Source organism: Rhinatrema bivittatum, chromosome 3, assembly GCF_901001135.1.
Source record: "Rhinatrema bivittatum chromosome 3, aRhiBiv1.1, whole genome shotgun sequence".
NCBI lineage: Eukaryota > Metazoa > Chordata > Amphibia > Gymnophiona > Rhinatrematidae > Rhinatrema > Rhinatrema bivittatum.
The window spans coordinates 77,018,256-77,036,560 of record NC_042617.1 but is presented as its reverse complement, the minus strand read 5'-3'; the positions used below and the strand labels follow the sequence as shown (position 1 = coordinate 77,036,560).

The 18,305-nt window shown below is 42.8% G+C and overlaps 1 protein-coding gene across 6 annotated transcripts in view; it reads left to right on the top strand.

The window, feature by feature from the left end:
• Positions 1–18,305, top strand: part of LOC115086924 (lutropin-choriogonadotropic hormone receptor-like) — a 316,916-nt gene that overhangs the window by 119,965 nt on the left and 178,646 nt on the right. For all 6 annotated transcript variants that reach the window (XR_003855369.1, XR_003855368.1, XM_029593400.1 and 3 more), the window contains exons 4-6: positions 3,577–3,651; positions 14,462–14,536; positions 16,522–16,596. Coding sequence is in view for 4 of the 6 variants with exons in the window: in XM_029593400.1 (XP_029449260.1) it covers positions 3,577–3,651; positions 14,462–14,536; positions 16,522–16,596 (225 nt within the window). In the remaining 2 variants the exon portion in view is untranslated. The remainder of the gene's footprint in view (positions 1–3,576; positions 3,652–14,461; positions 14,537–16,521; positions 16,597–18,305) is intronic.

Here is an 18,305-nt window from a genome sequence, read left to right as displayed (position 1 = left end):
TCACATGGAGGGAGCACTGGATGGCCGGCGCCATCTTTAAAAACGGTGCGGGCCATCCAGTGCTCCTACGATGTGACAGGGGCCGGCCAATGGCACGGATACCCTGTCACATGGTAAGGGCAAAGGGCTATTGGCGCCATTTTGATTAGTGGCAGCCGACGGCCCGGGAGCGGGAGATCGCTCCTGGGAACCCCACTGGACCACCAGCTACCTGTAAAAAGATTTTTGGGGGGTCGGGAGGGTGGGGGAAGCTAAGGGATTAGTTTTAAAGGGTCGGGTGGGTTTAGGGGTTATTTTTGTGTGCCGTTTTTCCCGCCCTCCCCCAAAATGATAAGAGAACCCCCATGAACAATATCGTGGGGTTTTCCTATCGTTTTGGGGGAACCCCCGATTTCTGACGATTTTGAAAATATCGATGATATTTTCAATCGTCCGAAGCCCGATTCACATCCCTATTAATTATATAATTGCAAAAACGGTATAGAAATAATTTAAATAAATAAATGATAGGTTGCAAATCATCAGAAACAGGTCTGCAATTTTATTTTTTAGTTCCTTCAGATCTCTGAGGTGAATACTATCTGGTCTTGGTGATTTGTTATTCTTTAGTCTATCAATCTGAGTTATTACATCCTGCAGTTTCACAGTGATTTTATCTAGTCACTCAGAATCACCAACATCCAAAAATATTTCTGGTGTGGATATAACCCCAATATCCTCCTCAGTAAACTTAGAGACCTTTAGTTTTTTTTTAGCTATTTTCTGTCTTCCCTGACCATACCTTTTACCCTTTAGTCATCAAGTGGAGCAACTGACTCCTTCACTTGCTTTTTGCTTCAAATATACTTGAAAAAAAATGTATTATCTGTTTTTACCTCTGTGGCAGGCTTCTTTTCAAATTCTTTCTTAACCTGCAAAATTACTTGTATTATATCTAACTTGCCAGTGCTTATTCTCTTCCCTATTTCCTTCATTTGGGTCTGCTCAGTGCTTTCCATTTCTTTTATGATAGCCTTTTTGATTTAATTGCCTCTTTCACCTCACTATTAAACCATGTCAGCAATTGTGTGGTTTTCCTTAAACCTTAGTTAATGCAAGGAATTCATTTTATCTGGGCTTCAGGGATGGTAATTTTAAACAGTGTCCATGCTTCCTGCAAGTTTTTAACCTTATGGATTGCTTCTTTCAGTTTTTTCTAATACATTTCCTCATTTTGGCCTGGATTCACTAATGCTGCAAGGCATAGTGAATCCCGGTGGTAACGGGGGGCGATGCAGGGGGTGGTCCTGCGCTAGCTGGCAGCGATCGCACCTCCGCAGTATGATTGCTGCCGGCGTTGCGCCGAATAACTACCCCATAAAAGGCGTAGTTATTCGGCGCGAAATAGGCAGCGATACAGAAGCTTACCATTTCGCTGTCCACGCTGTGTTCACAGAGTCGGCCCCAGTGCTGCCCCGACTCCTCCTCCTCTTCTGGGGCCGACTCCGCCCCGATGTTGCTTTCGCACGCGTGCGCTAAGCTTTCTAGCTATTGCATGCTTGCGCTGGTAGCCCCCTTTATCATACTGTCCCTTTTTATTGTTAAGTGCTACTGCAATAGTTTTCATTAGCATTCACCCTCCAGTGATTATGTCAAATTTTATTGCACTGTGATCACTGTTACTAAGTGTATCTACCACCTTTATCTCTGGCTCTGGGTCCAGGTCCTGCATTCCATTGCGATCTAAATCTAATATAGTTTTCCCTCTCATCACTTCCATGACCAACTGCTGCATGAAGCATTCATTGATAGTATCTAGGATTTTTATCTCACTTGCATGCCTGAAGTGACATTTACCCAGACAGTACTTGGGTAATTGAAGTCTCCCATTATTATTGTGTTGCCATTTTATTATATCTGTTAGCATTTTTCAATCTGTTTCTTCATCCTGGCCAGGCGGTCAGTAAAATATCCTCACTATTATACTCTTCCCTTTTACCATTGGAATTTCTATCCATAAGGGTTCCAGAGTGAAGTTTGTTTCCTATAAAATTTTTATTCTGCTTGACATAGTGCCTTGTCATGTTGATATAATTTGTATGCTTATTTCACAGTGTTCCATTGGTTAGCCTCCTTCCACTACTGGAATCGGTTATCTATATTAGCCAAGGAAGAATTTGAAAGTCTGGATATAGTGCTGTCTGAGACAAAAGATTAAATAGGGCCTGCAATTGCTTCAACCCCTGAGGACATCTTAGAGCTAGCAGCTGTACTGGCCCCAAGTGAAATGCAAAGGTATCCATGGCTACCACTGGTAGCAGGGGGAGTATGGAAAGAGAGATCCTTACCTTGCTCTTCCTTATCCTTATTCAGCAGGCCCAAGCAGAGAAACAAGTTAATCAGTTATAACCCCTGGGCGGGGTTCTCTTCAGGAGCCCAAGGGCACAACCTACATTTTTTATCACACAGTCCATTATCCCCAGATTCTCCTGGATTCCTTTGGGGGGGGGGGGGATACTCTCCCAGGCCCTGGGCATTGATCTTGCACAGTCTCTTTGGCAAATAGTAATAATCACACTGGTCTATGAACAACTTCACTGATAGGCTGTAGCCAAATGAAAAATAGTGCTGGTTTTCAAGTCCTCTTCCTCACAAAGTCTATAACACATCTTACTGAGGGTAAATCTGTGACTCTGCAACGTACATTCCCAGCCATATTCCCTCCCAGTTTAGGGGCAGTTTTGAAACTTTTTCCTTCAGATGGCTATTCTAGTAGGTTGGTGAATCAGACAATTCCCCATTTACAATACCTCTGATCAGATGTCTTGGTATTCAAGTTTCATGCTCCTCTGATTTCTCTCTCAGTCCTTGTTGGGTTACTCATCTAATTCCTTCTCCCAAATATGTGATAAATAATTGTAGTGGAACTACATTGATGAGGTGCCTCCGTTCTACTTTACTCCTCACTCCTCCCAGACACTTGATGGATATCCAGTCATTCCTTCCAAACTTCTGATGGCTATGAGTCACATGAAAGGAGAGAGTCAAATGGAAAAAAAAGTAGACCAACAAACTAATTCCAAAAGAGAAGGAAGGGAGGATAGTAACTTCCTTCAACTGAATCCAACAATAGAGTAAGGCCTTTCTTTCTCCAAAAAGGAAACTCACACAAAATCTCTACTGTAGTATTACTAAACTCCACAAGGTAGGGCTGAAGTGCTACCTTTCCTCCATAAGGAAACAAAAACAAGAAAAAACCAAACTAAAAATCCATACGCTGACCACACACTCGCCTTTTATGGACCCAGGCAACAACCACTGCAGCTGCCCACATGTAGAGCTGTAAAATAGGTGGCATACTTCCCTCTACCTATACTGATGGAATAGTCTTCTTAGTAGAGATGCAGTAGAGCTCTGCACTGTGAATGTCCATATTCAAGGAAGAAATCACATAGCACCTTATTCAGGAGCTGCAGCTTAGTGCAACTATCTTGAGATCCCTGCATTTTGTTATTTTCAAAAGATAAATGAAGTGAATATTACTGATTTAATTTAGAATAAACAATGGATTCCTAAAATGTCTTTTTTCCTTTACAGAATCATCCGGAACACAAAAAATCTGCTGTATATTGCACGTGGAACATTTGTAAATCTTCCAAGGTTAAAATTCTTGTAAGGAAATTGTTTTCTTGTTTTATTTTTCTAAAGGTGCAAAGTTCCAGGAGTCTCATTGGGCCTAAAAATTATGCCATGATGTTGCTGTAAATGAGTATTCAATACTTTATGTGACCCATCTTCAAAGGTGATGTCACATTTGAAAGAGACATCTTATGATCTCAAAAGCTCATGTGCATCATTTTTGAATGATGGTTGTTTAAAACATCCACCACCTCCACTTGTTGATTGAGTTTGTATTAATTGATGAAAACATTATAAAACATATTTTTCCTACTTGTGTACAAGAACTTCAGCAGTACAAGTATTCTATCTCACTTAATATCCATATCAAACTGATGAGACTAAGAGGTCCATATTCAGCCACTATCCGGCTGAGCAAGTTAGCTGGATAAACATATTTGGCTAACTCGGCTGGGATATTCAGCCAGATAAGTAGCTGTCTCCCAGCATATCCCCTCCCACCCCCTAATTAGCCAGCTTTTTATCCAGCAGTGAAAGTCATTAAACACAGTCGAATATTCAAACAGTGCTACTTAGCAGATAAATCCAAACTAATCTGGTAAGTGGCATTGTATATTGACCTATAGAAACATAGAATCATGACAGCAGAAAAAGACTGTATGACTTATCTAGTCTGCCCATCTTCTCAACTAATTTAGTTTTACAATTCCCATAACTTCCTCAGAGATTCTCTGTATTTATACCATGCTTTCTTGAATTCAGATATTGTTTTTGTCTCCATCACCTCTACTGCGAGGTTATTCCATACTTCCACCATCCTCTCTGTAAAGAAATATTTCCTAAGGTTATTCCTGAGTCTACCCCCTTTCAACCTCATCTCATGACTCCTCGTTCTAGAGCCGCCTTTCCATTGAAAAAGGCTCACCTCCTGTGCATGGAAACCTTTGATATATTTAAATGTCTCTATCACATCTCATCTATCTCAATTTTCTTCTAGGATATAAATGTTTAGATTTTTAAGTTTAACCCCATATGTTTTAGAACAAAGTCCACTCTAAAAATCTTATATTTGCTAAAACTTAAAAATTTGCTGTGTGCATGCTATATTGTTCCAAGCTCTATGCCTTTCTCAATTCTTCTTTCTACAAGAGAAACTTCTAAATTTCTTCCTTCCTCTAACAGGTACAGCTTCAGACTTTGCTTCCATTTGTTAGCTTAGCAAGCTGAAGATTCACTCTTTTCATCTAGGTTCTCTGCATTGCCACAGAGAATGACAGGGGTTCTGAGTGGCTAACAGTGCTGACATCCTACTGCTGCCAGTAGCTGAAGCAGATAGCTTCTGTGGGTAGCAGTAGGATGCTAGTGTTACTAGCTCCTCAGAGCTTTAGATGGGCTTTAGGTCTCGCCAAATAAAAATCCATAAACAATGCAAACCCTAGCTGTAATACTTAGATAAATCCACTAGTGCAACATCACAAATGTTTGAAATGAAACAAAATCAAGAAAACACATTAAAATGAGAGCATAAGAAGCATCATGCTGAGTCAGACCAAGGTCCATCGATCCCAGCATCCTGTCTATTTGTGCCAGTGGGTGTGACTGACTGATGTATGTGTATATATGTCAATGGGTGTGAGGGAGCAAGTGTGTATGTATGTGTCAGTGGGTGCATGTGTGTGTGTGTGTGTGTGTGTGTGTGTGTGTGTGTGTGTGTGTTTGTGTGTCAGCGGGTGTGAGGGAGTTTGTGTGTGTGTGTGTGTGCCAGTATGCGTGTGAGGGAAGAGAAAGTTTGTGCATTTCCTCACCTCCACTAATGCAGAGCAATCTCAGGATGACTGGAAAGTATAGAAAGCAGGGGATTTTTAAAATTGTTATTAGTTTTAATTATTGGGTATTATCTGATGTGCCTGCTGTTTAAAAATATTTTATTGGTTTTTGGGAAATGTTTAAAAATTTTATATGAGTTTAATTATTGGATGTTCAGCTGTTTTGAAATATTTATTCTTTCTATTAGTAAGACTTTACTATTGCTGATTTATATTTCTTGATTTGATATTTTATGACAAATGGTAATGTTTCTCTCTTTCCATTTATAGGATCTATCTTATTGCAGTTTCCAATTCAGTTTTTGTCTGCAGATTTCTATTTATGGTCTTCTCACTTTAAGGATCATTCTGCTTCCAGTATTCACCTCTGTGTACATGGCATGACTTAAAAATACGCGGGCCGATACAGTAAAAGTTGCGGGAGAGCGGGCAAATGCCCAGTTTCGGTTCTCAAACACGCTGACAGTCACGGGTTCGGAAACCGGACGCTGTCAAAATTGAGCGTCCGGTTTTCAACCCGCAAGCCACGGGCCAACTTCAAATTTTTTTTTTTAACTTTTTGTAACTTTCGGGACCTCCGACTTAATATCGCGCATTTTCGACGCGCTATTACCCCTTACTGAATAAGGGGTAACGCTAGCGCGTCGAAAATGTGCGTCCAATCGCGGGTTAACAGTACGCTCCGCCAGAGCGCACTGTACTGTATCGGCCTGACAGAGAGGTCAATTTTCAAACACTTACCAAGTCAATACTGGGGTAATTGAAATCACCCATTATTACTGTATTGCTAATTTTGTTAGCTTCCCTCATTTATGCTAGCATTTCATTCTGGCCAGATGGATGATAGCACAACCCCATTGATATTCTATTCTTCTTCTTACATGGAAATTAAGGTTAACAAATACAAACAACTAATTATATAAGGTGATACATTTTTATTGGACTAACAATACATTTCTTGACTAGCTTTCAAGAACTAATACCCTCTTACACAGGTCAGAATAGAATTAGCAAAAAATGACATTTACCAGGAAATATAAGTGAATTATAAAAGGCCTTCACTGCATTTTAGAATGCCTTTTATGGTTGACTTATGTGATGGGCCTCCAAACTGGGCCCAATGTGACTATATGTGGCCCTTGGAGAGAGTCTGAGTGGGGAGTCCCATAATGTCGTCTTGTAGATTTGGTGATGGTTGTAGGATGATATCTAAAATACCTTCAATTGCCTTGGTATTTTAGAACCGTATTGTTGGAAGTAGTGAGACACTATGGAAAATGTTCTTAAAGAATAATGAGGGGACCCCGAGTACCAGGTTTTCTCTTAAATGTTGTTTGAGATTACGTAATCTTTTTCAACATATAAACTAATGGGAAGCTCATGTTGAGAGCACTTAGGTGGTTTACCTAGTGTCCCCTCTAAGAAATGTGAGAAAGAGGATCCTCTAGAGAGAGTATTCTGAGATCCATATAAGCTTGTGATCAAAGTTTGGTAGGAGGAGATTGTAGCGAGCAACTATAAAGCTGGATTGCTCGGAGTGTCTCTCTTCAAGAAGAGGTCTCTGCATGGACTTTCCCCTTCAAAGGGAAAGGCCCATGACTAGAGGATTGTTTCTCCACAAGGAGAAACTAAAGGATTAAGATATAAGATTGAGGAGTGATCTGAGGTCACAACATCTGGGAGATGACTAAAGAGTGCAGTAGTTCATCAGGATATAAACTCAGAAGCTGGGGAATTCCGTGCCAGTACCTTGAGAAGGAAACAGGAACTGTCTGGAAAGGTTACCAGGTTGCAGAATGTGATGAGACAAGTTACACATCTTCAACTGGGAAAGTAATGAGGTACATAAGAGCATAAGATATGCCATACTGGGTCAGACCAAGGGTCCATTAAGCGCAGTATCCTGTCTCCAACAGTGGCCAATCCAAGTCATAAATTCCTGGCAAGTACCCAAACATTAAATAAATCGCATGGTACTAATGCTGGCAACAAACAGTGGCTATTCCCTATTGATTGATAGCAGTTTATGGTATTCTCCTCCAGGAACTTATTCAAACCTTTTTTAAGCCCAGCTACACTAGCTGCCTTAACCACATCCTGTAGCAATGAATTCCAGAGTTTAATTGTGTATTGAGTGAAAAAGAATTTTATCCAATTTGTTTTAAATGTGCTACTTGCTAACTTCATGGAGTGCCCCCTAGTCCTTGTATTATCTGACAGAATAATAAACATATCAAAACAGTCCAAAAAATCATATGCAAAGTAATAATATCATGAGAAAACATTGCAAAAAATAAATTGAAAATATCAAAATACAGAGAACACTTCTTAATTATCTAAATGAGGACCATCATACCACTCCGCGCGTGCTGAAGAATTTTCATTCAGTATTTTCACCACTTAAGGTCACTTTTAATCATCGATCTAAAAATGAAATATTTTTTTGGAATGCTTAAATGCTTATAAAAAGAGATATTTCCCTTTCAACAGAGCCCGACATGATATCCCAGTTTGTTCCCAGTTCACCCAGTTAAGGGACAGGACTTCCAAACCCCCTAGTTTAATAGTCTTCCTTCCCCCTGTTAGCCCCAACCCTTAAAACCCTGCTGATCTGTTTATTTTGTCTTGTTTTATGACTTACATGCCACCCGTAGCAGAAGAAAGGTTTCGCAGCAGGGGACCCCCAGTGCACCTGTGTGTGTAAATATTTACGCACAGATCTCAATGTGAAATCCAGGAACAGACATGCCCTGCCCAGACCACGCCCACACCCCGCCCCCTTTTTTGACATTTTTCATTTCTTCATGTAGTGGAAGGTGCACGCATGCTTGGGCGGCTGTTAAAATCCGCTCGGCGCACGCCAACCCGAAACATTCACATATCTTCTGGTTTTGGCCCGCCTCGGGCTTTTAAAATTCACCTTTAACGGTTTTGTTTGTTGAGGATACCTTTTTGATGTGAGATCGTCCTTTATCCCAAAGAGTGGGGTTCGTCAAAAGCTGGTATGAGTATCGAGGAAAAGTGGGGAGCAGTCAGAGGTGGGTCACAGTGCTTCCCTTTCCAGCTTGGTAAATATCGCCCTTCCCATTATACTGTATGACCATTTTTTTTAAAGTGAACCCACAGAGACTGATGATCAGCTCATAAACCGGCACCAGACACCTCTCTTATTTATGTGCCCTGTCAGGGGGCTATACTTATATTTCCTGGAAATTGCCATCTTTAGTTCAATCTATTCTGACCTGAGGAAGAAAATTCTCAAAAATAAGTCAAGAAATGCTAGTTCAGTAAAAAGAGATGACCTTATGTTTTTTGTTGTTGTTGTTGTTTTAATTTGTTAACCTTTATTTCTGTGCGTTCAGGTGTTTTATCCATTATAATGAAAGCACAGAACGTTGTGTCTTGCACCAGTAGCATGTTTGAAGGTTTATATGCTGCAACTGGAAATCATGAACAGTTGCGGCAATAGGTAGATGCATCCACAACATGCAATGTCAGTAAACGGCATGTGTCCCATGGCAGCCAGTCCTCATACATGTTTAGGAGAAAAGTACCCAGCCCAGAGAATTCCGGTGGTGGGTGGAAGAGCTGGAGGTGTGGAAGCAGCTGGAGGTTGTAGTGGAAGAGAGGGAGGACATACATGTGTAAGTAGCCTCTGGTGCTGATAGAAGATACATTGCTCTCTTCCCAGAGGAGCATTAGAACTTTATACAGTCTGTTCTGCTGTAGAATCTTTCTTACTTTTGTCAAGTAAAGGGGACTTTCCTTTGGGGGCATCACATCCAGTGTGTAGTGTTTTATTTCTGCTGATGAACTGAAGAAATCTGAGGAATATATCGTACTGGAAGATCTTGGAGAACTATTCTTCCCCTCCCCCAAGAAGGATCCCTGTATTTATTTTATGTCACACAGTGAGCTGGGGATTAAACCTCTTTCTGAGTAATTCATACACATTATTTATTTTTTCGTATCCTCTTTCTGTGTGTTGAGGGGTAGACAACCATGGCCCCCCCCATTACTGTTCCTAGAACCTTTTCCTGACAGAATACTGCAGAGGTTTGTCATTGCCTTCTGCAGCTCACAGCACCTGGTCTTGTCTATTGACTCCCCATCCAGGAACTAGCCAGGCCTGACACAGCTTCGCTTCCAACATCTACCAAGTGCTGGCTCTTGCAGGCCAGTGCTGCTGAGCGGCATTGTTTATTACATTACTTAAATTCTGCTGTAACAAACTGTCTAACAAACAAACTTGTTGGCTCCCAGCTTTATTTGTTCTAAAAAAGAGACCAATGTCATTAAACTCTAAAGGATGTTTTACTGATGAGACCCATTGGTTGATGAGTCCCTCTCCCAATCCAGGATTTAGCTTCCTATCAGGGAAGAAATTTAAACATCAGAAGCCATAAAAAGCCTAATTTGGAGACCTTTCCTCCTCCACTAGGTTACTTAGTCCCAACATTTAAATCATTTTTAGAAATTGGAAGTAAGGGATCTCAGTTTTCAAATCTCAGATCAAGCACAACACTTCCTGCTTTCACAGCAAAGCATCAAAGAAAAACTGCTGCTCAGAAGGCAAGGATTCCAGGCCTGTCATACATAAGGCTTCAAAACCGCACTCTCCCGATCAGTGATCTGAATGTTTCTTATTTTGGGGTATAAAGCTTGTTCTGAGGTGGAATAGTGTCCTTCACCTAGGACTTTAATGACTTTATTATTTTTAGCATTTTCCCCCAGAGGGAAGTCTTTCAAGATGAGGAACCAGAGGCATCAGAAGCAGATGACCTCAGGGCTACACTAGTGGTGAATTTTGAAACATTTTGTTTGTTTAAATACGTACATTTGTGACAGAAGAAGAAACAATATGACGGTAACTTTAAAAACCAGCGCGCAGGTGCACATTGGCACGCGTGCGTCGGCCCGCGCCCAGGGACGTGGCTATTTTATAACTTGCGCGTGTTATAAAATAGCCTGGCGTGCACATATGCGCCACATTTTAAGTGAATGTGCAAATCCCGCTTCTACCATGTAAGTCATTCCCAGTTTACCAGTTCATCCACCAGTTCACCCAGTTAACAGCTAGTTCCTCAAACCCCCCACGGTTTGATAGCCTACACTCCCCCCAGTTTCCCCACACCCTTTAAACCCCCCTAGAAACGGCTCGATCCTTTTATTTTATAACTTACACATCATCCGTAGCGGAAGTAAAGTTACGCGGCAGGAAACCTTGGCATGTGCCGGGGCGCGTACGTATTTCTGCATGTATCTCCCGGCCAGGCCTGAAATGCCCAAGACCCACCTAGACCACACCCATACCTCGCCCCTTTTTGGACATTTTTTGAGATGTACCTGCCACAGCATTTACATGTGTATCTGGGTGCTTTTTTAAAATATGGTCGGCGCGCATGAGCCCGACTTATTCGCTCATCCCCCTGAATGATGCACATGCTTTATTTTTTTTTTAATTCACCTTTATGTTTGTACTTTATTTATTAAACTTGCAAACTCTATCTTTCTTCAGCCATTATTTACTTTTGAATATGGCAGGATATCTTCAGCGGCCGTATTTTCAAAATTGAGATAGTTTTATAACAAATTCATGCATCATGTCTGTTGCCCATTAGTCAAATGTTTTAATGTCACTGATTTTGAGTAAGCTGAGGAGTTTCTATAACCCAAGAGCAAGAATTGGTTATGAATGCCCTTTAGAATGAATAGAAAATAGAAGGGGTGTGCATTCGGATTGACCGCATTAGTAAAACGTAACTCATATTTTTTTTTTACTTAAAAAATTGATTCGACATAAACGATCGGATTTCCCACATATCGAACATAGATATGTTCGATATGTGGGAAATCGCGATTGTTGAGCCAAAATAAAAATATAAACCCCCTCACCCTCCTTAATCCCCCCCCCCCCGACTTACCACAACTCCCTGGTGATCGAGCGAGGAGTGAGGACGCCATTTCTGCAATCCTTGGCGAGAAGCATGTGACGTCGGCGGCACGTCGAGTGACGCCGGCGTCACGTGATTCCCGGCTCGTTCGCGCCGGACGGCTCGTTCGGCCCAAAAAGAACTTTTGGCCAGCTTGAGGGGGTCAGGAGGCCCCCCCAAGCTGGCCAAAAGTTCTTTTTGGGCCGAACGAGCCGTCCGGCGTGAACTTGCCGGGAATCACGTGACGTCGGCGTCACGTGATTCCCGGCTCGTTCGCGCCGGACGGCTCGTTCGGCCCAAAAAGAACTTTTGGCCAGCTTGGGGGGGTCAGGAGGCCCCCCCAAGCTGGCCAAAAGTTCTTTTTGGGCCGAACGAGCCGTCCGGCGCGAACGAGCCGGGAATCACGTGACGCCGCGTCACTCGACGTGCCACCGACGTCACATGCTTCTCGCCAAGGATTGCAGAAATGACGTCCTCACTCCTCGCTCGATCACCAGGGAGTTGTGGTAAGTCTGGGGGGGGGGATTAAGGAGGGTGAGGGGGTTTAAATTTTTTTTTTGCACATATGTACATATACCCAACTCATTGGATTTTTTTTATGTCCATATTGGCCGCAAGTGGGACCCCCTTTCGGACATAAAAAATATGAACATAAAATTTTGCTCTGCACATCCCTAGAAAATAGTAAGCCCTGAATGTAATGGATAACCTATATGCATTTTATTTATGCCTTATATGAATGGTATAGTGTTTAAAAAATGCTAAATGAAATCTTATTGTATCCCTTTCAGATGGTTTTGGGTTCATTGTAAAATGGTAGCATACTCTTGTGATATCATCAACCACACAAAAGATATAGTTCCCGCTACAGATTGCTACCAGTCTGCAGCATCCCATGGTTTTATTGAAGATTGAAATCAAGGGAGCTAAGGCTAAGTATGCCAGATAACAGTAGAACTGCCAGAGATTTCTGGCACACTGAAGAAAATACTGCTGCTGACTTTCTCATATCTATCATATCTTATTGATAAAGATGTTTCTTTTGTCTTGTTGCATTCCAACTCCAGAACAGTACTTAAAAAAAAAAAAGTATATAATTCTTCCTGGAAGAGTACAGCATTAAAGCTTACCCAAAAAAATTTCATATAAGGATTAATGAGCCCACGAGCATGTTCGACAATGATCTATTAAATAGAGTAAATGGAAGTGCAACTCTGGACAGTAAAGGCTAGGCTAAAATCTCTTGGATACAGAGGAACTGATTAAAAAATACACTGACTCATGTTACATCTTTGAGGAAAAACTTTTATTAAACGAGTCCATAGTGTTCCAGATGTTAACTTTGAATCCCATGTGCCATCCACTCCCTTCAAAATCTGTTATGCCATTGCCAGCATGCGAGTTATGTCCCAGTTCCTCAGTTTCTAGTATTACCCACACCCGTTGCCCATCTAATTATACAAGTGTTATGATTAATATCATACAGTTTTTAAAAAATATTTAGCAAGGGAAAAATACAACATTGGGCAGGTAATTTAAGATTTTAAGCTGTTTAACCGCATAAAAAGCCCTGCTGAAAATACTCTCCAAACCCAATGAACAGCACAGATACTTTCAGCCATCATCAAAAGTAGATAGAGACAGGGTGGGGGGAGGTTAGGGGTGAGAGATTACATGCAGAGCTTTTGTTTTGAAAGTCCCACCGTATACTTTTTCCACATTTATTTTCACTTACTTTGAAGAAGCTGCAAATGCATGCACTTAAACAGAAGCCCTGGTCAGCAGATGGACACATTGTCAAAAGGAAATTCTTTAAGGGGTTTCCTTTTGAAAATGGGCTTGTTGGGCCCATAGGAATAATGTCCCTGAAAGCCCAACAGTTAGTCTCAAAATTGCCCTCATGATGTTTCACACTCCCTGACATGCAAGAACACTATAAAAGCCACTATCAGGGGTCATAAAAACATAGAAATTGAAATTCTAATAAAGAAATCATGTTATTTGTTGCCACTTATTAGTTGTTCCTTGTATTTCTTTTAGCCTATTAGCTTTGGGCCGGATTTCAAGAGGTACGCGCGGGCGTAGACTTGTATGCACAACCTGGCGCGCACAAATCTATGCCCGATTTTATAACATGTGCGCACAGCCGCGTGCATGTTATAAAATCCGGGATCAGCGCGCGCAAGGGGGTGCACACTTGTGCAACTTGCGCACGCCGATCCCTAGGGGAGCCTTGATGGCTTTCCCTGTTCCCTCCGCCCCCTCCCCACCTTCCTCTCCCTTCCCCTACCTAACCGCCCCCCAGCACTACCTAAACCCCCCCCCCCCCCCACTAACCTTTGTTCCATAAGTTGCGCCTGCCTCTGGGCAGGCGTAGGTTGCGCACGCCGGTCAAGTGCTGGCGCGCGATCCCCCAGCACAGCCGCTGTGCCAGAGGCCTTGGTCCTGCCCCCGCCCCACCCACTTCCCACCCCTTTTTTCAAGCCCCAAGACATACGCGCATCCCGGGGCTTGCACGCATCACCGGGCCTATGCAAAATAGGCTCGGCGCGTGCAGAAGCGGGTACGTGCGTAACCCTTTTAAAATCCACCCCTTTACGTTTACCTTTACAAGGAAAATTTGAAAACTTTAAATCAAAGTGTGCCATGCCAAAATGTTTGATATTTGCTTATAACCATGGGTCAGCAGAAAGATCGCAAATGAAATCAACGGAGACTTAGTAGTAGATCAAAAGTAAATAACTGCTCAGCATGGATCAAGATTTCTTCTACCACTGAACCATAGCTGTGAATATAAGCTGGCAATTTTTAAATTTCCATTTCTTCAACCCCCAACAATGTTCCCCTAAACACAGTGTTATATTATTGCTAATTAATTATTTTTCTCACTAGATGAAAGTGTTGATCATATCATGTGTGAGTCTGGGACACTTGTATATAGTCTGCATGTATAGTGCCCATGATGCTTACTATACAGTCCTATAGCAAGTGTAGTCTTCTTAAAATGCACCTCAGAAACACCCATTCATTTATCAACAGTGGAATTTATGCATTATTTCTCTTTCTTTTTTTTTTCTTTTACAGTGAAATCTCTCACAGTGATTCTCTAAAAAGAATTGAAGTTAATGCCTTTAACAACCTTCCTGCCTTGACTGACCTGTAAGTCTCAGCTATAATAAAAAGAAACTTGGGGGGGGGAAATTACCTGAATACACAGAGATAAAGGAATGTGCCTGATAAAGAATTTACAAAAAATAGGCATCCTTAAAAAAAAATTATAATATCATAATTTGCAAAAAAAAAAAAAAAAAAAGGATGAGGTCCATATTCAGCATTGCTGGTCCGACTAAGTCTGAAATAATCCCATCGTGCTGACCGGTACTGAGATAGCCAGATAAATTTTTAACTATCTAACAAGTTTTCCAGCTAGCTTGGGGAAGGGCAGGGAATTTTCAGCATTATCCGGCTAACATAGGACCCGATTTACTAAGGGGCAGATCTTCAAACTTGCGCGCGGGCATAGATTTGTTCGCACAACCCGGCGCGAACAAATCTACGCCCGATTTTGTAACATGCGTGCTGCCGTGCGCATGTTATAAAATCCAGGGTCGGCGCGCGCAAGGGGGTGCACAATTGTGCAACTTGCATGCCCCGAGCCACCCAGGCTTCCTCCGGAGTGGCCTCGGAGGGAACTTTCCTTCCACCCCCCACCTTCCCTTCCCTTCCCCTATCTAACCCGCCCCCCAGCCCTATCTAAAATCCCCCCCCCCCCCACCATTATCAATGAAGTTACGCCTGCCTCCGGGCAGGCATAACTTGCGCGCGCCGGCCGGCTGCCGGCGTGCATCCCCCGGCACAGCGGCTGTTCCGGAGGCCTCAGTCCCGCCCCCAGAACGCCCCTGGGCCAGGGCCCTGCCCATGGCCCCGCCCCCAGAACGCCCCTTTTTCGAAACCTCGGGACATACACGCGACCCGGGGCTTGCGCGCGCAGGGGCAGATTTTCTCGGGTTACGCGCATATGTTATGCGCGTAGCCTTTGAATATATGCCCCTAAGTATTTTCCCCATAGATACAAAATGGGAGAAAACCTTAAGTAAATAGACTCCATAGCTGGATAAATTTAGGACAGTTTAACAGCAGTCTTAAAATTAGCAGGATATACTTAGCTATCTAACTTTAAGATAGTTGATTATATTCAGTGGTGCACCCACACTACTGAATATCCTGGCTAAGGGCAGGATTCTTCATTCCTCGCAGAATGATGAATCCCGCGAAAAAGGGAGCGGGGGGGGAAAGGGGAGCGGGCCTGTGAAAGGCTGCAGCCGTTCGCACCAGGGTGGTGCAATTTTGCCAGCCGCAGTGCGGCCAGCTGCAGCCTTTCACACAAATAGCGCCACCATAAAAGGTGGTGCTATCTGCTGTGCTACTGCCGGCGAGAATGTTCCTCACATTATCGCCGGCAGCAGTGCCGCGGCCGACTCCTCCCCCTCCCCGCCCCGACTCCTCCTTTCCCGGTCATTTACATCCTATCGCATGTGATAAGGCCCTAACGCACACGATAAACCTTTAGAAAATAACCCCCTAAGTTAGCTGGACAAATTTTCCTAGCCAACCAGCAGCTGAATATGGACTTTTGCCTCTCTCTAGTTTATGTTTTGCTTCTGGTGTTTTCAAAAGGAGAAATATATGTCCTGGTAACTGAAACTGATGGCAGGTCCTTAGTGAGGATGATAGCCTTCTGGAAAGCAATTATTTTAAGTGAATTCCCAAGTGACTGAAAGGTCCAATTCTTGAACCACAAAAATGCAAACAAACATTGCAGAGTGTACTAGAGGGAAAGGCTGTGCCATGATTGCTATATATATCTCTCTTTTTCCGGCATTTTTCTGTGTAGATTGGGGAAAGAGGCCTGTGTGTGAATAGTCAAAGGTGGGGGAAATTGTTGCGAACGAGCACTTATGAAAAACCTCATCTCCAATAGCAAGGAGAATTAATATGACCATGGAGTCTCTTCTGTTGCAGACTTCATCCACCTTTAAAACTGCTTTGCAGTTGAGGTATATTTAAGTTGTTTGATCCAGCTAAAGCTTAATGTAACATATTGGCAACTAAATAACCAGATCTAATGTTTTCTTTTTCCACAGAATAATCCGGAATACCAAAAATCTGGTGAATATAGAGCATGGAGCATTTGCAAATCTTCCAAAGTTAAAATTCTTGTAAGCATATTGGCCCTTATTCCTATAGACAAAATCCTAAGAACAAATGAGAGAGGAGTTTTACCATGCTTGCACAGATTTCTGTTATGTTGCATTGCTGCAATCTTATTGGCAGTTATATGGCATACCTATAATACGAAAAACTAGTATTTAGCATGACATGAGAAATTTGCTTCAACAAGTGAAAGCCATGTTACCACATATTACATTGAAGTAGAAAGGTCTTATGTCGGCCAAAACAATTCAGCAATCATTTTTAAACATTTATTGCCATCTGTATCATACTATAAAATATCAAAACTGGTTACAACAAATTTTGCATCAAACAAAGTAAATATCCTATAACCGAGAACTAGATGCAAAAAAATCTCTTCGCATAATAAAAATGTTTTATTCCTTCTCAAACCTGTTATAACCATCTATCTAACATTGTGCAGTAATATAAAAAAATGCATTTATTGAATCATAAGACACACATAGAGGTAGATTTTAAAAGCCTTGCACGTGCAAAAAACAGCCACACACACGCAGAACTGGGCTGCATGGTAGCAGTGTTTGGGCACCATACAGGGTCTTCACTGGGACCACTAGTAGTGCCAATCTCAGACCTTGTTTCCAGTAGGCTAGTAGTTTTTTTCAGTTCACTCACTAGCATAGCATTCTCTCTGGCAACTTGCCTCAAGTCCTCCTCCCATCTCCGCTGAAATTTCTTGTACTTAAGCGAGCAGCTGCTGCCAGCTTCCTTCAGTTATGCTCTCAGACTGCTGCATTCTGGGCTGCACACCTTCCCTGCAGAGTGGCTTGCTTGCTGGAAGGAGGCCCCACCCAGCTTCCCTTCACCACACTCACACTTCCCCCAGGGCCATGCCCTGCTCAGCATAGCTCTACTGCACCGGTGTTCCTTTCACTTCTCTTTTTAATGCAAAAAAGTAAAAAAAAAAAAAACCTGCTTGATCAGCAATAAATTGCTCCCTGTTAAATCCTTGTCTATGTCCCAGCAGGGCTTCTCCTTTTAGCCGGTTCAACCCTAAAACTTTCTGGCTGTCTCTGCAACTATGCCCAAACACTGTTTCCTCTCTACCTGAAACATTTTCTCTTCAGTGCAGCTTCTGCCACACCCTTTCACAAACCACCATGCACTCCTGCATTCCCTGTGCTCTGTACTTAGTTTTAGAGCCACAGGCTGTACAGAATTTAGAACCACAGGTCCTCTTCACAAATCTCTGCACTCCACACAGACACTTTCTTGGAACCTGGAGGGGATTTTTTGTGCACTGCTTAGAAAAAATCTCATGCATGACACCATATGTGGGAATGAGCGGTGATTTCCACAGGCCTGGAGACAAACTAGTCTGATTCCAGCCTTCTTAAAACAGTAAGGGGTAGATTTTTAAAAAATGCGCGTTCGCGTACTTTTGTTGGCGCACCAGTCGCAAACAAAAGTACACTGGATTTTAGTAGATACGCACGTATCTTCTAAAATCCAGGATCGGCGCGCGCAAGGCTGCCGATTTTGGGCAGCCGGCACGCGCCGAGCCGCGCAGCCTGCCTCCGTTCCCTCCGAGGCCGCTCCGAAATCGGAGCGGCCTCGGAGGGAACTCTCTTTCGCCCTCCCCTCACCTTCCCCTCCCTTCCTCTACCTAACCCACCCCCCCAGCCCTATCTAAACCCCCCCCACCTTTGTCCACGGATTTACGCCTCCCGGAGGG